General features: G+C 43.8%; 1 protein-coding gene across 1 annotated transcript in view; it reads left to right on the top strand.

The window, feature by feature from the left end:
* The first annotated feature begins 3623 nt into the window (after window positions 1–3623).
* Window positions 3624–23435, top strand: part of LOC140720895 (uncharacterized) — a 222558-nt gene continuing 202746 nt past the window's right edge. Inside the window, 2 exon segments of the mRNA XM_073035741.1 lie at window positions 3624–5882; window positions 6260–6284. Of these exon segments, the coding sequence (XP_072891842.1) occupies window positions 3912–5882; window positions 6260–6284 (1996 nt within the window). The 5' untranslated portion in view covers window positions 3624–3911.

Raw genomic sequence — 23435 nt, 5'->3', positions numbered from 1 at the left:
CAGTCTGAGGGATTTCAAGGAACAAATCTGTAGAGAGATTGCAGACTATGCCAAGAAACAAAGGTTGATAAAGTGAGTGATTTTAACTTTCCATTTATTGACTGGACTCCTAGGCTGTAAAAGGACTAGATGGGGTAGAGCTTATCAAATCTACCTTAATCAGTACGTAAAATTCCCGATGTAGAAGTGTGCACTAAGCTATTGGGAAGTTATCTAGGGCCAGTGACAGAAATTAGTGTATGGGAACACTTTGTATCTACTGATCATGAGATTCCAAGTAAATACAGAAAAACAGAGGCCTGGACCTCTCTTGAGATTCTAAATTGGAGAAAGTCCAATTTTTATGATATTTGCAAGGATTTGACAAGCGTTAATTGGGACAGGATTTTTTTTAACAAAGGAGTACTTGGTAAGTGGGAGTTCTTCAGAAGTGAAATTTTAAGGGTGTACAGTTTGTATGTGTCTGACAAAATAAAAGTTGAATGGTAACTAGTGCAGGGAATCTTGGTTTTCAAGAGATATTGAGGCCCTGGATATCTCGTTCCTCTAAATGCTGCGGACTGTTGGGTGCAACCAAAACTCATTAATGACAACCATTTCATAATTCCACTCCCGAACTCATCTGACTTTCCTTTAGTTGTCTTCTGTTGGATTCTAAAAGCTTCCGAATGGTCCTTTGCTCTTTTGTTTGCCCTCTCCTCTGCTTTTATGTTGGTTTTGGATTCTCATTTAACCCACGGTTGTGCCCTGCTGCCTTTCCAATGCTTCCACGTCTTTGGGATGTATCGATCGCTCAGCTCTCGAATTGCTCCCAGAAACTCCAGCCATTGCTGCTCCGTTGTCACTCCTACCTTTTCCCTTCCAAACAAGTTTGGCCAGCTTCTCTGTCACAGAAATATGGAGAAGTTCAGTGGAGAAACAGGCTATTTGGCCCATTTTGTCAATGCCACAAAAACATTTAAGCTCTCTATTGCAACTACCTGCACCGGGATCATCACCCTCCATACCCCTACCATTCAGGTACCTGTCAAACATCTCTGAATGGTGAAATCGAGCTCATATTCACCACTAGTGCTGACATCTCATTCCACACTCTCACGACCATTTCAGCAAAGAACTTTTCCAAATGTTCCCATTAAATTTTCACCTTCCCCACTTACCCATGACCTCTGGTTGTCATCCCACCCAACCTCAGTGGAAAAAGCAGCTTGCATTTACCCTATCTATACCCTCATAATTTTGTTTACTTCTAACAAATCCTCAAAGCAATGTATAATTTCCTTATTTATGTTCAGAGCCTTTTTTAGGTGTATAAGATGATGAGGGGCATTGAGTGTGTGGATAGCCAGAGGATTTTTTCCCAGCGTTAACATGGCTAACAGGAGGGGGCTTAGTTTTAAGGTGCTTGGAAATATATGCCGAGGGGATGTCAGGGGTAGGTTTTTTACACAGAGAGTGTTGGATGTGTCGAATGCACTGCCAGCAGCGGTTGTCGAGGCGGATACAACAGGGACTTTTAACACTCTCTTAGATAGTTACATGGAGCTCAGAAAAATAGAGGGCTATGCGCTAGGGAAACTCCAGGCAGTTTCTAGAGTAAGTTACATAGTCAGCACAGCACTGTGGGCCAAAGGGTCTGTAATGTGCTATAGATTTCTATGATTCTATGAAATTCAAGGGAAATCTCCAAACCCACGGAGTGGTGACTAGTAGTGAATAGTGGGAAAGTTACTGGAACGTATGTGCAGGAACCGGAAATATAAGTATTTGGATAGATGTGGACTGATTAAGGATAGACAGCATGGCTTTGTGCATGGTAGGTCATGTCTAACCAATCTTATAGAGTCTCTCGAGGAAGTTATCAGGGAAGTAGATGAAGGCAAGGCAGTGAATGTTGTCTACATGGACTTTAGCAAGGCACTTGACAAAGTCTCATATGGGAAGTTGGTCAAGAAGGTTCGGTCACTCAGCATTCAAGATTAGACAGTAAATCGGATGAGACACTGTCTTTGGGAGAAGCCAGAGTGTGGTAGCAGATGGTTGCCTCTCTGACCGGAGGCCTGTGACTAGTGGTGTGCCACAGGGATCAGTGCTGGATCTGTTGTTGTTTGTCATCTATATCAGTAATCTGGATGATAGTGTGATTAACTAGATCAGCAAATTTGTGGACGACACCAAGACTGGTGGTGTAGTGGACAGTGAGGAAGACTATCATGGCTTGCAGTGCGAACGGGACCAACTGGGAAAATGGTTTGAGAAATGGAAAATGGAATTTAATGCAGACAAGTGTGAGTTGTTGCACTTTAGTATTACCTACCAAGGGAGGTCTTTCACAGTGACTGGTCGGGCACGGAGGAGTGTTGTAGAAGAAAGGGACCTGGGAATACAAGTCCTTAATTCACTGAAAGTGGTTTCACAGTTAGATAGAGATGGAAAGCAAGATTTTAGCCCAATGGCCTTCATGAACAAAAGTACTGACAACAAAAGGTGGATGTTATGTTGACTTGTAGAAGACATTGTTGAGGCCTAATTTGAAGTATTGTGTGCAGTTTTGGTCACCAACCTATAGGAAAGATGTAAAAGAGTTTGAAAGAGTTCAGAGAAAATTCACAAGGATGTTGCCAGGTCTGGAGGACTTAGGTTAGAAGGAAAGATAGAACAGGTCAGGACTTTATTCCTTGGAATGTAGAAGATTGAGGGGAGATTTGATTGTGATAGACGTATTTGCAAGCTAGATTTCTCCACTGCGATTGGGTGGGGCTACAACCAGAGGCCATGGGTTAAGGGTGAAAGGTGAAATGTTGAGTGAACATGAGGGGAAACTTCTTCACACAGATGGTCATCCGCGTGTGGAATGAGCAGCCAGCACAAGTGGTGCATGCGAGCTCGATTTCAACATTCAAGAGGTTTGTGTTGGTACCTGGATGGTAGGAGTGTGGGAGTGGGCAATTTAAATAGTTCAGCACAAACAAAATGCCCAAAGGGCCTGTTTCTGTGTTGTACTTTTCTACAAGAACCTGAAATATTACAAAAATTCACTCTAACCCCTTTTAACAGCTGTGCGGACCAACCATTAATCTCAGCAGGAATTTTTTATATGGTGTTAAAATTCTGGCACTTTAAGTTAATAACACATAAAAGAAGATCCCAGCTTCACGTGAAGAAAGACAATTTGCGTGAGACTGTTTCAGTTACTGTGGCGCCAGGCACCCATGCTGCTCAGCAGGAACAGGGAATAATACCAATGGAGAGAGTTAAACTGAGCCAGGTCACAGATTGGAGATGGCAGAAATGCCCCATTCTTATAGAAACAGGAAGAGCATCAGGGAATTGATGGTCATTCCAGATACCAGCACTCTGCCCAGTCAGGAGATGGTTTCTCTGTCCAACTTGGGTTGAACCTCACTGTAACAGTGTGATACCAGATTACACCTTGACAACTCAAGTGATCTCATCTGAAATGTTGTCCTAAACCCATTGATGGATTTTGTAAATCTTTTTACAGGTTAAAAATGAGAAGGAATTTGTCTCCAGGAATCTCAAACACAGCACACCAGTTTTGTTGTCTCTGTCTGGATATTTAAGAAGTGGAGCAAGGGATTCAATCGACCATCCTTCCTGCTCAGACTGTGGGGAGGGATTCACTCGCTCATTTGACCAACTGGCACGCCTGTAATTTACACAGGAGAAAGGCCTTTCGCCTGCTCAGACAGTGGGAATGGATTCACTCGGTTATCAGAATTGAAGGTACATCAGCAAGTCCACACTGGGCAAGGCCATTTAACTGTTCTGTGTGTGAGAAAGGATTCAGTTGGTCTTCCCACCTGCGGACACACCAGTCAGTTCACACTGGACAGAAGTTGGTCATCTGCTGAATTTCTGGGAAAGGATTCACTTAGTCATCTGACCTAATGGCTTACCAGCGAGTTCACACCGGGGAGAGGCCGTTCACCTGCTCAGTCTGTGAGAAGAGATTCACTCACTCTTCCACCCTATTGAAACACCAGCGAGTTCACACTGGGGAGAGGCCATACACCTGCTCAGTCTGCGGGAAGAGATTCACTCAGTCATCCACCCTACTGGTACATCAGCGAGTTCACACTGGGGAGAAGCCGTTCACCTGCTCTGTCTGTGGGAAGGGATTTACTCGGTTATCCCACCTACAGAGTCATCAGCGAGTTCACACTGGGGAGGAGCCATTCACCTGCTCAATCTGTGAGAAGAGATTCACTCACTCTTCCACCCTATTGAAGCACCAGCGAGTTCACACTGGGGAGAAGCCATACACCTGCTCAGTCTGTGATAAGAGATTCACTGAGTCATCCAACCTACAGAAACATCAGCGAGTTCACACTGGAGAGAAGCCATTCACCTGCTTAGTCTGTGGGAAAGGATTCACTGAGTCATCCAACCTACTGGTTCATCAGCGAATTCACACTGGGGAGAAGCCGTTCACCTGTTCAGAATGTGGGAAAAGATTCAGTGAGTTATCCAGTCTACTGAAACATCGGCGAGTTCACACTGGGGAAAAGCCATTCACCTGCTCAGAATGTGGGAAAGGATTTACTGATTCATCTACGCTACAGAGTCACAAGCGAGTTCACACTGGGGAGAAGCCGTTCAACTGCTCAGTCTGTGGGAGGAGATTCACTCGGTTATCCAGCCTACAGAGACATCAGCAAGTTCACACTGGGGAGAAGCCGTTCATCTGCTCAGTCTGTGGGAAGGGATTCACTCAGTCATCCACCCTACAGAGTCACCAGCGAGTTCACACTGGGGAGAAGCCATTCACCTGCTCAGTCTGTGAGAAAAGATTCACTCACTCTTCCACCCTATTGAAACACCAGCGAGTTCACACTGGGGAGAGGCCATACACCTGCTCAGTCTGCGGGAAGAGATTCACTCAGTCATTCACCCTACTGGTACATCAGCGAGTTCACATTGGGGAGAAGCCGTTCACCTGCTCTGTCTGTGGGAAGGGATTTACTCGGTTATCCCACCTACAGAGTCATCAGCGAGTTCACACTGGGGAGAGGCCGTTCACCTGCTCAGTCTGTGGGAAGGGATTTACTCGGTTATCCCACCTACAGAGTCATCAGCGAGTTCACACTGGGGAGAGGCCGTTCACCTGCTCAGTCTGTGGGAAGGGATTCACACAGTCATCCCACCTACAGAGTCATCACCGAGTTCACACTGGGGAGGAGCCATTCACCTGCTCAATCTGTGAGAAGAGATTCACTCACTCTTCCACCCTATTGAAGCACCAGCGAGTTCACACTGGGGAGAAGCCATACACCTGCTCAGTCTGTGATAAGAGATTCACTGAGCCATCCAACCTACAGAGACATCAGCGAGTTCACACTGGAGAGAAGCCATTCACCTGCTCAGTCTGTGGGAAAGCCTTCACTGAGTCATCCAAACTACTGGTTCATCAGCGAGTTCACACTGGGGAAAAGCCATTCACCTGCTCAGAATGTGGGAAAGGATTTACTGATTCATCTACGCTGCAGAGTCACAAGCGAGTTCACACTGGGGAGAAGCCGTTCAACTGCTCAGTCTGTGGGAAGGGATTCACTCAGTCATCCACCCTACAGAGTCACCAGCGAGTTCACACTGGGGAGAAGCCGTTCACCTGCTCCGACTGTGGGAGGAGATTCACTCGGTTATCCAGCCTACAGAGACATCAGCAAGTTCACACTGGGGAGAAGCCGTTCATCTGCTCAGTCTGTGGGAAGGGATTCACTCAGTCATCCACCCTACAGAGTCACCAGCGAGTTCACACTGCGGAGAAGCCGTTCACCTGCTTAGACTATGGGATAGGATTCACTCAGTCATCACAACTACTAGCACACCAGTCAGTTCACAGTGGGGACTGGCCATTGTTATGAATCCCTGGGTTTCCTTTGCTGTGGACTGTCATTTTAAGAGAGAGAGACAGAGATTAGGATGCCGACTCAGTCTGACTTGCAGCTTGTTTACATCGCTCGCAGCTTGTTTAGTTTTTACTGAGGACACAGACACTCAGAGTCAGATGGAGACGAATGAGGAAAAATGGAAGAATTGAAACAAGGCAACCAGTGGCCAAGGTTCGCTGTTTGGAATTTTCCTGTGCCCACAAGGGTAGGTTAATTATCGATTCACCGTACATCGAATGTATGGTTGTTACCTTGTTTGATCTATAGGATTGGATCTGATTTGGGGTATCCTGTGAAGACCACTGATGTGTTAACCCTTGCCTGGGTGTGGTGTGGTAATTCAGTTGAAGATGATACGCATTGTGACAAGTCAGTTTGGGTGATAATTAGTATGTGGATTTGGAAGGACGACAGACAAAATCTACAGTGACTGTTCTCTTGTTTTACCACCATGGAACCTGTGGAATTCGACATAATTGCCTTCTCTTGACATTTACCCTAGATTACAAATATCTCCCTCTCATCACCTATTCTGTGGTTGAACTGAATTTTTATACTTTACCATCTCAAGATTCCAAACCTTGTTTCCCCCAAGCTCAATAGTTTTGGATTTATATTTACACACATATATACACATAACACTGTTAACTTTTGTTTATCTTGCTTAAGTTACTATATTATAAGTAGATTCTAATAAAGATAGTTTTAACATCAAAAACAGACTCCAGGTGTAGTCTATTGCTGCTGATTCGTTTCTAAAGCGTTACGATTCATAACAAAATTGGGGCCTGCGTCCGGGATATGAACTGCAATGGGGTATAGTCATTAATTATTGATTTAATTGGGGAAGTTCCTTTTGATTTATTTGTGTGTGGAAAATCAGCTGCAGTGGATGCTGTTAGATGTCTGGAAGCACCAGCCTGTGAGGTATTAGAGGACACCAGAAGGATTGAGTTGTTGAGCCTTGCTAGAAGGTTAAAACTTGCTAAGGTGAAATTGACAATGAGGAGGGCCCAGATGCAGAGGATAACAGCTGACCATTATGTATCTGAGGGTGTGTTTAAAGTGGAGGAGTTAGAGGTGTTTCCTGAAAGTAAACCTAGTGAGGAGCTCCAGTACAAGTGAGAAAAATTAAAGATGGAGGCTGTGGAAAGGCAGAGGCAGTTTGAGGCTGGAGAGGCAGAAAATCAGAGAGGAGGCAGAAAAGCAGAGGGAGGAAACAGAAAGTCAGAGGCTGTTCGAGCTGGAAAAGATAGATTGCAGCAAAGGGGTCCAGCGTTAGACTCTGGTGATAAGTTTGAGGCCAGTCTGGAAGTTAAAATGATACCTCCATTTGATGAGGCAGAGGTTGATAAATACTTACAGCATTTTGAGAAAATTGCTCTGAGATTAAAGTGGCCAAAAGAGGGTTGGATCTCTTACAAAGTGTAATTAAGGGGGAGGCTTAGCAAGACTATTCTGCTTTGTCAGTTGATTAAGCAGCTGATTATGACTTAGTGAAACAGGCTGTGCTCAAAGCTTATGAATTGGTCCAAGAAACATACAGGCAAAAGCTTAGAAATTTGAGGAAATCTGTGAACCAGGCTTATATGGAATTTGCTTATGAGAAGTTTGTGTGTTTTGACCGCTGGTGCACATATAAAATATATATGATGATTTTAATAGCTCGAAAGAGTTGGTTTCAAAGGAAGAATTCAAAAGGTGTGTCCCTGAAGACATAAAGACGTATTTAGATGAAAAGGATGCTGCCACTTTGCAGGAGTCTGCTAGATTAGCAGATGAGTTTGCTTTAACTCATAAGGTTAAGTTTACCCAGAATAAGAGCTTCCAAAAGAGTAGCAGGGATCACCAGGGTAAACCAGAAATTAAAGCTGGGACTAGTGACAAGAGCAAGGATGAAGGGAAGCAGTTGAAGGAGAAATATTCTGGTCTTACTTGTTACTATTGTAAGAAAGCTGGTTATATTATGGCTAATTGTTCCATCCTGAAGAAGAAAAAGGAAAAGGATTCAGTCCCAAATGCCTGTGTTCAGTCTGTTGAAGCAGCTATACACCCACAGGGTTCTGAACATTCTGTTGAGGCTCAGTTAAGGACCGAGTTAAGACGGGATTCGATCATTTTATGTCAAATGGGTTTGTATTAATAAATGAAGGGTCAACCCCGGTACCAGTGAAAATTCTTCGAGTTACTGGGGCTTGTCAGTCACTTATATTAGACAGCGTTCTAAAGTTTGGTGATGAGACTGACACTGGTGAGGTAAATCTTATTAAAGGCATTGGGGACGGCGTGGTTTCTGTGACGTTGTACAAGGTAACTTTACAGTCAGGGTTGGTTTCAGGACCTGTTAAGACCGGATTATGCTCCAGTTTACCGGTGGAAGATGTTACTTTGCTGTTAGGGAATGACCTGGCAGATGGTAAAGTTTTTCCTGCAGTGCAGTTGACAACTAAGCCAACCGCTGTCGACCCACAGATGGATTTTAGCATTTATCCTTCCTGCGCAGTAACTCGAAGTATGGCTAAAAAGTCTGCCGACACAGACGGTTCTGTGCAGCATGATTCTGATACCCATGATAGCCAAAATCGGGATTCAGGTTATGATAACTTGTCAGGGAATTTCTGCCTTCATTGTTTCAACAGGGTTCAGGTTGTAAGTCTGATGAGAAAAATTTATCCCTGTCTAGGAAGGAGCTTATAGCAGAAGAGAACCGAGACCCTGAGAGTGAAGCTTTGAAAGAAACAGCTCTCTCAGATGATGAGATTAAGAAAGTGCCAGTAGGGTATTATCTCAAGGATGGAGTGTTAATGAGGAAGTGGAGGCCACCTGCTATACCAGCGAGTGAGGAATGGGCAATTGTTCACAAAGTTGTAGTTCCTAATGTTTATAGGGCTGAAGTTTTAACTTTGGCCCACAATATGCCCTTAGGTCGATATTTTGGAGTGAATAAAACTGTAAACAGGATTATGAAATAATTCTACTGGCCTAATTTGAGGAAAGGTGTTGTGACCTTTCGCAGAAGCTGTCACACTTGTTAAGTTGTGGGTAAACCTAATCAGGTCACCCCAGTGGCCCCACTGTGGTCTAAACCCGCATTCGGTGAACCCTTTTTAACATTTATAGTGGATTGTGCTGGCCCATACCTGTGGTTTATACCTGCATTCAGGTGAAATGCAATAGACCGTATGAAATAGTCTCTCAAATTAATGATGTGAATTATGTTATTAAAACACCCGACCGACGTAAACTAACACAGGTGGTACAGATAAATAAAGCTTTATTTTGTCAAGCAGTCACCATCTGTGAGTGTTGTTGTCAAAACATATGAATCTGGTAACCCTGAGAATGAAACAATTGACTCGTCTGAGACTTTTCACAAGCCAAACGTGGTCCCAGTTAGGCTAATGAACTCGGTTGTTCCAGAAAATATTGATAACAAGTTGGCTCATCTGCAGCCAAAGCAACAACAACAGCTGAAGGAATTAATTCTGAAGTTTAAAGATTTATTTCCCGATGTTCCCAAGGAAACCACGGTCGCAGTACATGATGTAGATATTGGTCAAGCCAAACTGATTAAGCAACACCCATATTGCATGAACGTAGAAAAGTGTAAATTAGCTGAGCAAGGAATTGAATATATGCTTAAAATGTTATTATTAGTCCTGCAACATCAGATTGGAGCTCACCCTGCGTTATTGTGCCCAAACCTGACGGTAGTGTTAGATTTTGCACTGATTATAGGAAGGTAAATGCAGTAACAAAAACAGATGCCTATCCCATCCCTAGGGTAGATGATTGCATCGATAAGGTTGGAATAGCTAATTTCTTACAAAGATAGATCTGTTGAAAGGGTATTGGTGTGTTCCATTGATGGACAGAGGGAGAGAAATTTCTGCATTTGTGACAACATCTGGGTTGTGTGAATACAGTGTTTTGCCTTTTGGAAGGAAAAATGCTCCAGTAACATTCCATAGAATAATTGATTCTGTAATTCGAGGGATGGAACACACAGATGCCTATATTGATGACTTAGTCACAGGGAGTGACACTTGGGAAGAGCATATCTCTGCAGTAGAAAAGCTGTTTGACAGTCTTTCCCAGGCCAGCCTTACAGTTAACTTGGTTAAGAGTGAATATGGCCATGCCACTGTGACCTGTCTTGGCTATGTTGTAGGTCAAAGCAAGTTGGCTCCTGTTCGGGCAAAAGTCCAGGCAATTTTTCAAGTTCCTATACTGACTGGTAAGATGGCTCTTAGAAGGTTTCTGGGAATGGATGGATATTACCGTAAGTTCTGTAAGAACTTTGCTGCTATCGCTCTTCCTCTGACTAATCTCCTGAAGAAGGGTGAAAAGTTTGTCTGGACTGAGCCCTGTCAGGAGGCATTTGATCGATTGAAAGTTATTATTTGAGATTAGGCCAATCAATGTAGTGCTGTCAGCAAATTTAATTAGTAGATTGGAGCTGTGGGTGGCAACACAAGTCATGGGTGCACAGAAAGTAAATTAGAGGGCCAAAGAGACAACCCTGTGGGTTATGTGTCCTGAGGGTCAGAGAGACAGAGGAGATGGAGCCCACTCTTACTTCCTGCTGGCGATCTGACAGGAAGTCCAGGATCCATCTACACAAGGCAGGGTGAAGGCCGAGGTCTCTGAGCTCCTTGTCAATACTTCACACCTTTGTATGGCTACTGCTCTGCCCATGACTTCAAGGAACTGCAGAGAACTTTGGAGAGCAGAGAACATCAGAGAAACAAGCCTCCACTCCATGGACTCTTCCTACACTTCCCCTCCCTCGGAAAAGCAGGCCATGTACTCAAAGATCCTCACAACCTGGACATTCTTGCTGCAAACCCGCTCCCCCATCGGGGAAGAGATACAAAAGCCTTAAAGCGGGTAACACCCGGCTGAAGGACGGTTTCCTATCTGTGGTTATAAGCCAAATGAATGATAAAATGGACTCGGCCTCACAATGTAACTCGACGTGACCCTGCACCATATGTCTATCTGCACTGCACTTTCTCTGCAGCCATAATGCTTTGTTACAGTTATTGTTCTGTCGTATATCAGCTCAATGTACTGTTGTAATGTTTCTATCTGTGTGGATGGTAGATCAGGCAAGATTTTCACTGTAGCTCAGTACGTGATGATAATAAACAAATTTCCCCATTTTAATTGTGTGGAAATATCAGACAGACTGAGCTTCTGCTCTGGAACCTCAGAAGGAAACTGAAATGTTGTCATTTCTGAGGAATGCAAATAAATAGAAAAGCCTTGAATCTCTCATTACGATCTGCGGTAACTGGGATCAGGTGACCGGTGGTGAGTCTCCCATATCAATATCAGAATCAGGTTTAATAGCACCGGCATATGACATGAAATTTGTTGTCCCTGCGACAGCAGTAGAATCTAATTCATAACAATAGATTTTAACAATTGTGATTTAAAATAAGAATATAAATATCACATAGTTAAATTATATAAATAGTACAAAATTAAAATGATGTAATAAACTATTTTAATTGTGTGGAACTATTTGACTGACTGGGTTGTTGCTTTTGAAATTGTGGAGTGAAGCTTAACTGAACTGTACACATTTACGAGCAGCTCAGAGAAATAGAAAAGGCTAAATCCTGACAGAAATGGGTCAGAAACACTCAGCGAGTTCACACTGGGGAGAAGCCGTTCACCTGTTCAGAATGTGGGAAGAGATTTACACAGTCATCCCAACTACTGAGTCCTCAGCGAGTTCACACTGGGGAGAAGCCGTTCACCTGCTCATTCTGTGGGAAGAGATTCACTGATCCATCCACCCTACAGAAACACCAGCGAGTTCACACTGGGGAGAAGCCATTCACCTGTTCAGAATGTGGGAAGAGATTTACTCAGTCATCCCAACTCCAGAGACATCAGCGAGTTCACAATGGGAAGAAGCTGTTCACCTGCTCAGAATGTGGGAAGAGATTCACTCAATCTTCCACCCTACTGAGACATGAACGTGTTCACACCGGTGAGAAGTTGTTCAATTGCACAGAATGTGGGAAACGGTTCACTCTGTCATCCCACCTTCTGGAACACCAGCGAGTTCACACTGGAGAGAGGCCATTCATCTGCTCAGAATGTGGGAAGAGATTCACTCGCTCTTCCACACTACAGAGACATCAGCGAGTTCACACTGGAGAGGAGCCATTTACCTGCTGAGAATGCGGGAAAGGATTCACTCAGTCATCCCAACTACTGGCACACCAGTCAGTTGTTATGAATCCCTAGGTTTTGTTTGCTGTGGACTGTCATTTTAAGAGAGAGAGATTAAGAAGGTGAATCAGTCTGACTTGCAGCTTGTTTACATCACTCCTAGCTTGTTTATTTTTAACTGAGGACACAGACACTCAGAGTTAGATGGAGATGAATGAGGAAAAATGGAAGGATCGAAACAAGGGAAATAGGTGCCAAGGGTCACTGTTTGGAATTTTCCTATGCCCACAAGTGTGGGTTAATTATCGATTCAGCGTACATCGAAGGTGTGGTTGTCACCTCTTTTAATCGATAGGAGTGGATCTGATTTGGGGTATCCTATGAAGACCACTGATGTGTTAACCCTTGCCTGGGTGTGGTGTGGTAATTCATTTGAAGACAATACGCCTTGTGACAAGTCACTTTGCGTGATAATTAGTAGGTGGATTTGGAAGGATGACAGATAAAATCTACAGTGACTGTTCTCTTGTTTTACCACCATGGAATATGTGGAATTCAACATAATTGCCTTCCCTTGACATTTACCCTGGATTACAAATATCTCTCTCATCACCTGTTCTGTGGTTGAACTGAACTTTCATAATTTACCATCTCAAGACTCCAGACGTTGTTTCCCCCAAGCTCAATAGTTTTGGATTTATATTTACACACATATATACACATAACACTGTTAACTTTTGTTTATCTTGATTAAGTTACTATATTACAAGTAGATTCTAATAAAGATAGTTTTAACATCAAAAACAGACTCCAGGTGTAGACTCCACGAGGAAATCTGCAGATGCTGGAAATTCAAACACACACAAAATGCTGGTGGAACACAGCAGGCCAGGCAGCATCTATAAGGAGAAGCACTGTCAACGTTTCAGGCCAAGACCCTTCGTCAGGCAGTCTCAGGCAGTCCTGACGAAGGGTCTTGGCCTGAAACGTCGACAGTGCTTCTCCTTATAGATGCTGCCTGGCCTGCTGTGTTCCACCAGCATTTTGTGTGTGTTGTTCCAGGTGTAGTCTATTGGTGCTGATTCGTTTCTAAAGCTTTACGATTCATAACAAAATTGGGGCCTGCATCCGGGATATGAACAGGTATGGGGGCGTAGTCATTAATTATCGATTTCATTGGGGAAGTCCCTTTTGATTGATTTGTGTGTGGAAAATCAGCAGCGGATGCTGATTATTGTTTGGAAGCGGCAACCTCTGAGGCATTAGAGGATGCCAGATGGATTGAGTTGTTGAGTCTTGCTAGAAGGTTAAAACTTGCTATGTTGAAATTGACAATGAGCAGGGCACAGATGCAGAGGATAACAGCTGAACATTATGTATCTGAGGGTGTGTTTAAAGTGGAGGAGTTGGAGGTGTTTCCTGCAAGTAAACCTAGTGAGCTTGAGCTCCAGTACGAGTGAGAAAAATTAAAGATGGAGGCTGCGGAAAGGCAGAGGCAGTTTGAGGCTATAGAGGCTGAAAATCAGAGAGGAGGCAGAAAAACTCATCTGCAGCCAAAGCAACAACAGCTGAAGGAATTAATTCTGAAGTTTAAAGGTTTATTTCCCGATGTTCCCATGCAAACCACGGTCGTAGTACATGATGTAGATATTGGTCAAGTCAAACCGATTAAAGAACACCCATATTGCATGAACGTCGAAAAGTGTAAATTGGCTGAGCAAGGAATGGAATAGATGCTGAAAATGGTATTATTAGTCCTGCAGCATCAGATTGGAGCTCACCCTGCGTTATTGTGCCTTAACCTGATGGTAGTGTTAGATTTTGCACTGATTATGGGAAGGTAAATGCAGTAACAAAAACCGAATCCGATCCTATCCCTAGGGTGGATGATTGCATCAATAAGGTTGGAAAAGCTAAATTTCTTACAAAGATCGATCTGTTGAAAGGGTATTGGTGTGTTCCATTGATGGACAGAGGCAGAGAAATTTCTGCATTTGTGACACCATCTGGGTTGTATGAATACAATGTTTTGTCTTTTGGAAGGAAAAATGGTCTAGAATCATTCCAGAGAATGATTGATTCTGTAATTCGAGGGTTAGAACACACAGATGTCTGTACTGATGACTTAGTCACAGGGAGTGACACTTGGGAAAAGCAGATCTCTGCAGTTGAGAAGCCGTTTGAGAGACTTTCTCAGGACAACTTTACAGTTAGCTAAGAGTCAATTTGGCCATGCCACTGTGACCTGTCTTGGCTATGTTGTTGGTCAAAGCAAGTTGGCTCCTGTTCGGGCAAAAGTCCAGGCAATTTCTCAAGTTCCTATTCTGTCAGCTAAGAAGGCTCTTAGAGGGTTTCTGGGAATGGATGGATGTTACCGTAAGTTGTGTAAGAACTTTGCTGCTAACGCTCTTCCTCTGAACATTCTCCTGAAGAAGGGTGAAAAGTTTGTTTGGACCGAGCCTTGTCAGGAGGCATTTGATCGATTGAAAGTTATTATTTGAGATTAGGCCAATCAATGTAGTGTTGTCAGCAAATTTCATTAGCAGATTGGAGCTGTGGGTGGCAACACAGTGTCATGGGTGCACAGAGAGTAAAGGAGGGGGACAAAGAGACAACCCTGTGGGTTATGTGTCCCTGAGGGTCAGAGAGAGAGAGGAGATGGAGCCCACTCTTACCACCTGCCGGCGATCAGACAGGAAGTCCAGGATCCAGCTACACAAAGCAGGGTGAAGGCCGATGTCTCTGAGCTTCTTGTCGATACCTCACGCCTTCGTATGGCTACTGCTCTGCCCATGACTGAAAGGAACTGCAGAGAACTATGGAGAACAGATAACATCAGAGAAACAAGCCTCCGCTCCATGGACTCTTCCTACACTTCCCCTCCCTCGGAAAAGCAGGGCATGTACACAAAGAACCTCATAACCTGGACATTCTTGCTGCAAACCTGCTCCCACATTGGCAGAGAGATACAAAAGCCTTGAAGCGCGTAACACCAGGGTGAAGGATGGCTTCCTGTCTGTGGTTATAAGCCAAATGAATGATAAAATGGACTCGACCTCACAATGTAACTCGATGTGACCCTGCACCATGTGTCTATCTGCACTGTACTTTCTCGGCAGCCATAATGCTTTGTTACAGTGATTATTTTGTTGTATATCAGCTCAATGTACTGTCGTAATGTATCGATCTGTGTGGATGGTCCGTCAGGCAAGATTTTCACTGTAGCTCAGTACATGATGAGAATAAACAAATTCCCCATTTGTATTGTGTGGAAATATTAGACAGTTTGAGCTTCTGCTCTGGAACCTCAGAAGGAAACTTAACTGTTGTCATTTCTGTGGAATACAAATAAATGGAAAATGCTTCAATCTCACATTACGATCTGCGGTAACTGGGATCAGGTGACCGGTGGTGGGTCTCCCATATCAATATCAGAATCAGGTTTAATAGCACCGGCATATGCCATGAAATTTGTTGTCTCTGTGGTAGCAGTAGAACCTTGAATGTGGAGGCGGAGATGCTGGAGAAGACCGCGCCCCACTCGCGACAAGGAGAGCGCGAGCACGTGCCCGTGCCCATGTCCGTGATCTGATTGTATACATCGCCATGACGTCATAGTACGGTGACGTCATTCACTGGCTCTCATTTTGGAAGGGATTCAGTCGGCCATCGCAGATACACCAACGGCTTCGCACTGGGAAGCGGCCGTTCACCTGCTCCGTGTGTGCGAAGAGACTCATTCGGTTAACCCACCTTGTGATGCTCCAGTGAGTTCACAATAAATAGAGGCCACATTTCTGTCCGGAGTGAGCAAAGAGTTTTACTCAATCATCCCAGCTGCTGCAACACCAGCAACTTCACATCAGGGAGGAAATTCAAATCAGCTCCGTGTTAAATGTTTCACCATCACGGTGACTGAAGGCAGCTGCAGGTTTATGAGGGACTGTTACTGTCAAATTCTGCAGTTCATCATCCTATACACCTGCATGAATTTCCTGCATGATTTTCTCCGGGCTGAATAAGACGACGAGCTCACTGTGGTTGTGACGTTCTTCAGGGCTCTGGACGAAGTTAGTTAAACTCCTTCCCTGCTCTTTTCAACGTTTTGTGTCATTTTCACCAATTTTAAAGGACTGTGCCTCAGACAGCTGGGCTGTTGTAATTGTTACGTACCAGCAGCAACAGATCACTAACGGAGTCTGGTTTTGATGTTAAACCACTATCTTCATTAGTATCTGCTCCAACTATAAAAGATCAAACGAAATAAACAGAAGTTAACTGTGTTGTGCGTATATATAGCTCCCAAACTATCAAGCTTGGGAAACAATGCTTAAAGTCTTAAGATGGTAAAGTAGAAAAGTTCAGTAATCCACGGAATAATTGAGTGAGAGGAGAGATTTGTAAATCCACACCAACATGTAGAGAGAAGGCAATTACGAAGAATTCCACACACATTCCTCGCTGGGTAAACGAAATAACAGTCGCCGAAGATCTTATCCGTCGATTAGTTCCGAAATCCACTTAGAAATATCACCAGGTGACAGTCACAGGAATATCGTCTTCAAGTGGTTACCACAGAACACCCCGATTCCGGGTAAGGGCCAACAAAAGTGATACCACAGGATACGAAGTGACAGTCACACATCCGTTGTGCACTGCGTGCCGATGATCAACCCAATCTTCTGAGCATAGCAGTGACAAGCTGAAGTCTCCCACTCTCTCTCTCCCTCTCTTTCCCGCTCTCCCTCACTCTCTCTCTCTCTCTCAAGTCTGAAGCAGGCTGCAGTCGCTTGTGTCTGACGTCAATATCTCGCCTCACTCAGGCACTTAAAGCAACATTCAGAGTAAACGAACCTGCGGTCTCGTAACACAATGCCCCTCTAAAGTCTGACAGCAGACTAGCGAGTGAATCTTCGATGGTGCAGAGTCAGAAACCAAAGAGTTGCCAGACTGAGTCAGGCTTTGGGGCTCCAGAGAGAGATGGGGTCTAGAGTTTACGAGGAGGAGGAGGAATCAGACCAGCAGGATGTGGCTACAAAACAAAGATCAGAAACATTTGGAAACTGGTTGACCGAAAAAAATGTGGTTAATTTCTGAAAAACACTGGTGGAAATCAACAGATCAGGCAGAAATTTTGGAGATGAATAAATAGAAAACGTTTAGACAGAGCCCCTTCAGCATGCCTAGCCTGTGTACTCCGCTGCTTAGTTGCTGCCTGAACTGCAGCGTTCCTCCAGCGTTTTGTGTGTGTGTGTGTGTGTGTGTGTGCGTCTCTGTATTTCCAGCAACTGCAGAATCTCCTGTGTTTTATATCTGCATTTTACTTTGGCATTGGATACACGTTGATATTGAGTATATTGTTTATGGGAGCCGCTTTCTGCGTTAAAACGCATGCAGATTTTTCTATACACACACGAAAAAAATGAGGTATGTATATTGAACCAGTGCCTGCAGAAATCTTTAATGGCAGTGTGATTACCCATAAGGCAGTGCATTTAAAATTTCGCTTGCGCTGAAGCACTGAACAAATGCGTAAGCGTCAGGGTTGCTGACGTCCCCAAGTATTACCCATGCGCACAGTACACAGAAGGCCTTGCAAATACCGGGTGCAGGTAAGAGCGATTCTCTATGTTTTTATCTTAAACAGCGACTGAGGGACGATTCCTGTGAAATCCGGACACCGTGATCGCAATCCCGGGACATTCCTGCTCTCTCCCCTCTCTCTCAGCCCCGCGGGCCCTGGGGAGCTTCCGGCTGATGAGGGAATGGGAACCGATGGATCTCTCAGACAGAGCTGAGCTCCAGCTATCTAAACGCAATGATTTGGAACTGGGAGAAAGGGAACAAAATCTTTTACATCACCAGTTGAGAAAATCACCTTTGTTCTTCCTCCAATCACTAACAAGAGAAAATCTGCAGATGCTGGAAATCCAAGCAACACAAATTGCTGGATGAACTCAGCTTTAGTACACGTTTCCATAGATGCTGCCTGGCCTGCTGAGTTCCTCCAGCATTTTGTGTGTGTTCTTGTTCTGGACTTTTCTACCGGTGAGAATATGTTTTGTCCCATTCTCTCCGGGTACATAATAATATCAAACACCTTTGTCCTGGGCAACAAGTAGCTTTCACATCACAAATGTGCCAGACTCCAATGAGACAGACTACTGCCCTTCCCTTCATATTCATTGCCATTACCATCACTGTCAGTCACTTGGGGGAGACTTCAGGGGAAATATTTATGTAGAATACAGAAACTGGTGATACCTGTGTGCATTGTAGTGATGCAAAAGTTGCTGGAGAATTTGCAAGTGGGAAGAAGTGGAGTGATATTTGGAAATCTGACTTTTTAAACATAATTTAGCAAGCAAACCACATATGGACAATATGCAAAAGCTTTGGTGAGAAAATCCTTCATTACCGGTTACAGGCCTGCTACATAGGTTGTGTGAGAGTGCAGGTGAACTGGATCAAACCCAGAGGAGATCAAAGTTCCTATCGACAGTGATTTGCTAGCTGTTAAGATGAATACCTCTCTGTATAAAATTCACTGTGCACATGTTGTCACTGGCTACAAAATTCACAGTACAAGATGTATGTGCACACTGGTTATTACAAATTAGAGGAGATATTGGAGGGAAGGAGGGGAGACCTCCAGTGTCCCCAATACCCTCACCTAGAAGATGTGCATCCAGCTGCAGCTTGTAACCCGGCACTTTAAGGTGTTGGAACTTGAAGTAGATGAATTCCGGATCATCCGGCAGTTGGAGGGGGTGATGGATGTGACATGAAGTGAGGTGAGTTACACCCAAGGTGCAGGGCACAGGAAACTGGGTGAGAGTCAGGAAGGGGAATGAGGTTAAATGGCCATCATTGAATAATCTTGTGGCCATCCCCCACAACAACAGGTAGACCACTTTAGAAAGCGTTGTCGGGGGAATTACCTGGCAGAGGAAAATCAAAGGGGTGATAGGGGATTCGTTAGTTAGCCGGACAGAACAAAAGGCGACCAATATCTTAGGCTTGCTAGATGTAGCGTGGTGGTGGGGGTGATATGGTTAAAATAAGTTGTAGAGAGAATGAGAGCCACAATGACAGAACAGATAGTGAAGAGGGTGAATGGAATTGAATTGACTTTATTACATAAATACTTCATAAACATGAGGGGTAGAAAACTTTACATTACATCTCCTTCTAAATGTGCAATGTGTAATTTATAATAGATAGTTTGTACATAGGACAGTCAATATAACATAGAAATGCAATTGTATCTGCATGAATTAATCAGTCTGATGGCCTGGTGGAAGATGATGTCCCAGGAGCTGTTGGTCCTTTTGCTGTGGTACCGTTTCCTGGATGGTAGCAGCAGGAACAGTTTGTGGTTGTGGTGAATTGGTTCCCTAATATCCTTTGGGCTCTTTTTACACACCTGTCTGTGTAAATGTCCTGAATAGTGTGAGGATTTCACATCTACAGATGCGCTGGGCTGTCTGCACCACTCTCTGCCGTTTCCTGCAATTAAGGGAAGGACACTTCCCATACCAGGCAGTGATGCAGCCAGTCAGGATGCTCTCAATTGTGTTCCTCTAGAAAGTCCTTAGGTTAAAGAGACATCTGAGGTGAAAGAGGTGCTGCTATGCTCTTTTCACAACACAGCCGGTACATACAGACCATGTGAGATGTTTGGTGACGTTTATGCCGAGGAACTTAAAGCTGTTCACCTTCTTAACCGCAGATCCATTGATGTCAATAGGGGTTATCCTGTCTCCATTCCTCCTGTCGTCCACAATCAGCTCATTTGTTTTTGTGTGACAACGAGGGAGAGTTTGTTTTCTTGATACCAGTCAGATGTTGTTCAGACCGCAGACAGAGTCAGCAATCAAATGGTTGAGCATGGTGCGATGAATGTGCTGAGCTGTGTATATCACAATGCAAGCATCGTAGGAAAGCCCGATGAGCTCAGGACAGGGAATTATGATATTGTAGCCATTATTGGGACTTTGTTGCACCCAACAGTCTGAGGGATTTAGAGGAACAAATTTGTAGAGAGATCGCAGTCCATGCCAATTAACAAATGCTGATTCAGTAAGTGATTTTAACTTTCCATATACTGACTGGGCCTCCTATACTGTAGAAGGACTAAATGGGGTAGAGTTTGTCAAATGTGCCTTAATCAGTACATAAAACTTCCGGTGTAGAAGTGTGCAATGAGCTTTTGGGAAATGATCCAGGGTGGGGACAGAAATTCCTGATTATAATGCCATGAGATTCAAAGTAAATATGGAAAAAGAGAGGTCTGGACCACGGGTTGAGAGTCTAAATTGGAGAAAGGTCAATTTTGATAGTATCAGAAAGATTATGACAAGTGTGGTTTGGGACAGGTTGTTTCCTGGCAAAGGAGTACCTGTAAGTGGGAGGCCTTCAAAAGTGAAATTTTGAGGGTGTAGAATGTGTATGTGCCTGCCAAAATAAAAGCTGAAAGGTAACTGGTACAGTGAACCTTGGATTTCAAGAGATATTGAGAGCTCGGATATTTTGTTCCTCGACATGTCTCAGACTGTGGGTGCTACCAAGACCCATTAAGGATGACTAATCATAATTGCACTCACTGAGCTCATCTGACTTTTTTTTTTGTTGTCTTCTGTTGGTTTCTAAAAGTTTCTGAATAGTTTTTGCTCTTTTGTTTGCCCTCTCTTTGGCTTTTATGTTGGCTTTGGCTTCTCATTTTAACCACAGTTGTGTCCTCCTGCCTTTCTAATGCTTCTACTCCTTTGGGATGTATCGATCACTCAGCTCCCAGCTCCAGAAACTCCAGCCATTGCTGCTCCATTGTCACTCCTAACTTTTCCTTCCTAGCAAGTTTGGACAGCTTCTCTGTCATAGAAACATGGAGAAGTTCAGTACAGAAATGGGCTATTTGGCCCATGCAGTCAATGCTGGAAAAAGCATTTAAGCTGTCTAATGTAACTACCTGCACTGGGACCATTGCCCTTCATACCTCTACCATTCAGGTACCTATCAAACTTCTCTGAATTGTGAAACCGAGCTCATATTCAGCACCAGTGCTGGCATCTCATTTCAGACTCTCACGACCATTTCAGTAAAGAGCTTTTCCAAATGTTCCCATTAAATTTTCACCTTCCCCACTTACCCATGACCTCTGGTTGTCATCCCACCCAACCTCAGTGGAAAAAGTTTCTTGCATTTACCCTATCTATACCCTCATGATTTTCTATACTTCTAACAAATCCTCAAAGCAATGTATAATTTCTGTGCTTATATTTAAAGCCTTTTTTAGGCGTATAAGATGATGAGGGGTATTGAATGTGTGGATAGCCAGAGGTTTTTTCCACAGGGCTGAAATGGTTAACATGAAAGGACATAGATTTAAGATGCTTGGAAATAGATACCAAACGGTTGTCAGTGGTAAGTTTTTTTATACAGAGAGTGGTGCGTGCATGAAATCCACTGCCAGTTGCGGTGGTCAAGGCAGATATAATAGGGTCTTTTAACAGCCTGTTAGATAGGTCCGTGGAGCTTAGAAAAATAGAGGGCTATGCACTATTGGAAATCTGGACAGTTTCTAGGGTAAGCTACATGGTTGGTACAACATTGTAGGCTGAATGGCCAGGAATAGGCTGTAGATTTCTATGTGTGGTGTTCAATGTTGAACAGCAAAATAACTTCTCTTCTTTAAACTGTACAGGGTCCACGATTTTAATGCCGCTTTTCTACACTCCCATAGACCCTTTGTCCATCTCCAGAGTGAATAGAGATGAAAAAATATTTAAGATCTCCCCCATCTGCTTTGTTTCCACACGTGGATTGCCATTCCGGGCTTCCAGAGGACCAACTTTGTGCCTTGCAATCCTTTTGCTCTTAATCTGTCACTAGAATCCCTGAGGATTATCCTTCACCTTTTCTGTGATGGCAACCTCATGCCTTCTTTTAGCCATCCTGATTTATGTCTTATGTGTCCTCTTGCATTTCTTAGAAACTGTAGGGAACCTTTTTTTTCCAAGAGATATTGGGACCCTGGTGAAGCACAAAATGGAGTTGCATAACAGGGATATGCAGGTAGGTTCTTATGGAGTATAAGAAATGCAAGAGAACACATAAGAAATAAAATAAATAAATCTTTACCTTTTATTCTGACAAGGAGATACACACTTTGTACTTTCAAAATTTTGCTTTGAAGGCCTCCCATTTAACAAGCACACCTTTGCCATAAAGCAGCCTGTCCTAGTCCACAGTTGCCAGATCCTAGTGTCATAATTCCAGGTGTTGTTCCATACCCTGAACACATCCGCCTTTCCTACGCTGCTCCTTGTATTGAAATATACAGGGCTCAGCATATTCACTGCACCATGCTCAACTTTTTCATTCCTGACTTTGTCTGAGGACTGAACAACATCTGTCTCTACAACCTCTCCACTCTCTGTTCTGTTATTCAGGCTCCCATTCCCCCTACAACTTTAGTTTAACCTCCCCCACCCCCAACCACTCCAACCTCCCAGCATTGAGCTCTATCACTCCTTTGGCTTTCCTCTCCCAGATCAATAAAAAAGAGGTGCATACCAGGTACAGGCAGATAGGAACAAATGGGGTACTTATGAAATACAGGAAATTCAAGTGAGCACTTATGAAAGAAATAAAAGAAGGCATGAATTTGCCCCAGCAGACAAGATGAATGAGAATCCTCAGCGATTCTGCAGATATGTTAAGAGCGAAAAGATTGCAATGGAAAAAAAAAATAATCCTCTGCAAGATCAGAAAGGTAATCCATATGAGGAGACAAAATAGATGTGGGAGATTTTTTTTGCATCCATGTTGACTCAGGAGATGGACACAGAGTCTGTAGAAGTGAGGTAAAGCAGCATCAACTTCATGGACCCTGTACAGATTACAGAGGTGGTGGTGTTCGCTGTCTTTCGGCAAGTTAGTGTGGATCAATCCCCAGGGCCTGATAAGTTGTTCCCCAGGATCCTGCGGAGGACAAGTGCAGAAATTGTCAGGGCACAAGCATAGATATTTAAATAATCGTAAGTGACAGGTGATGTACTGGAGGATTGGAGGACAGCCGATGTTCTCCTGCTGTTCAAGAAAGGCTGTAAAAAATAAACTGAGAAATTGTACATTGGTGAGCTTGACATCACTAGTAGGAAAGTCCTTGGAACGTTATTATGTGCAGGAACCGGATATATAAGAATTTGGATAGATGTGGACTGATTAAGTATAGACAGCATGGCTTTGTGCATGGTAGGTCATGTCTAACCAGTCTCACAGAGTCTCTTGAGGAAGTTATCAGGGAAGTGGATGAAGGCAAGGCAGTGG

Source organism: Hemitrygon akajei, unplaced genomic scaffold (assembly GCF_048418815.1).
Source record: "Hemitrygon akajei unplaced genomic scaffold, sHemAka1.3 Scf000048, whole genome shotgun sequence".
In the NCBI taxonomy this organism is placed as follows: domain Eukaryota; kingdom Metazoa; phylum Chordata; class Chondrichthyes; order Myliobatiformes; family Dasyatidae; genus Hemitrygon; species Hemitrygon akajei.
The sequence above is the reverse complement of the archived record's forward strand: the minus strand, read 5'-3'. Positions and strand labels throughout refer to the sequence as shown.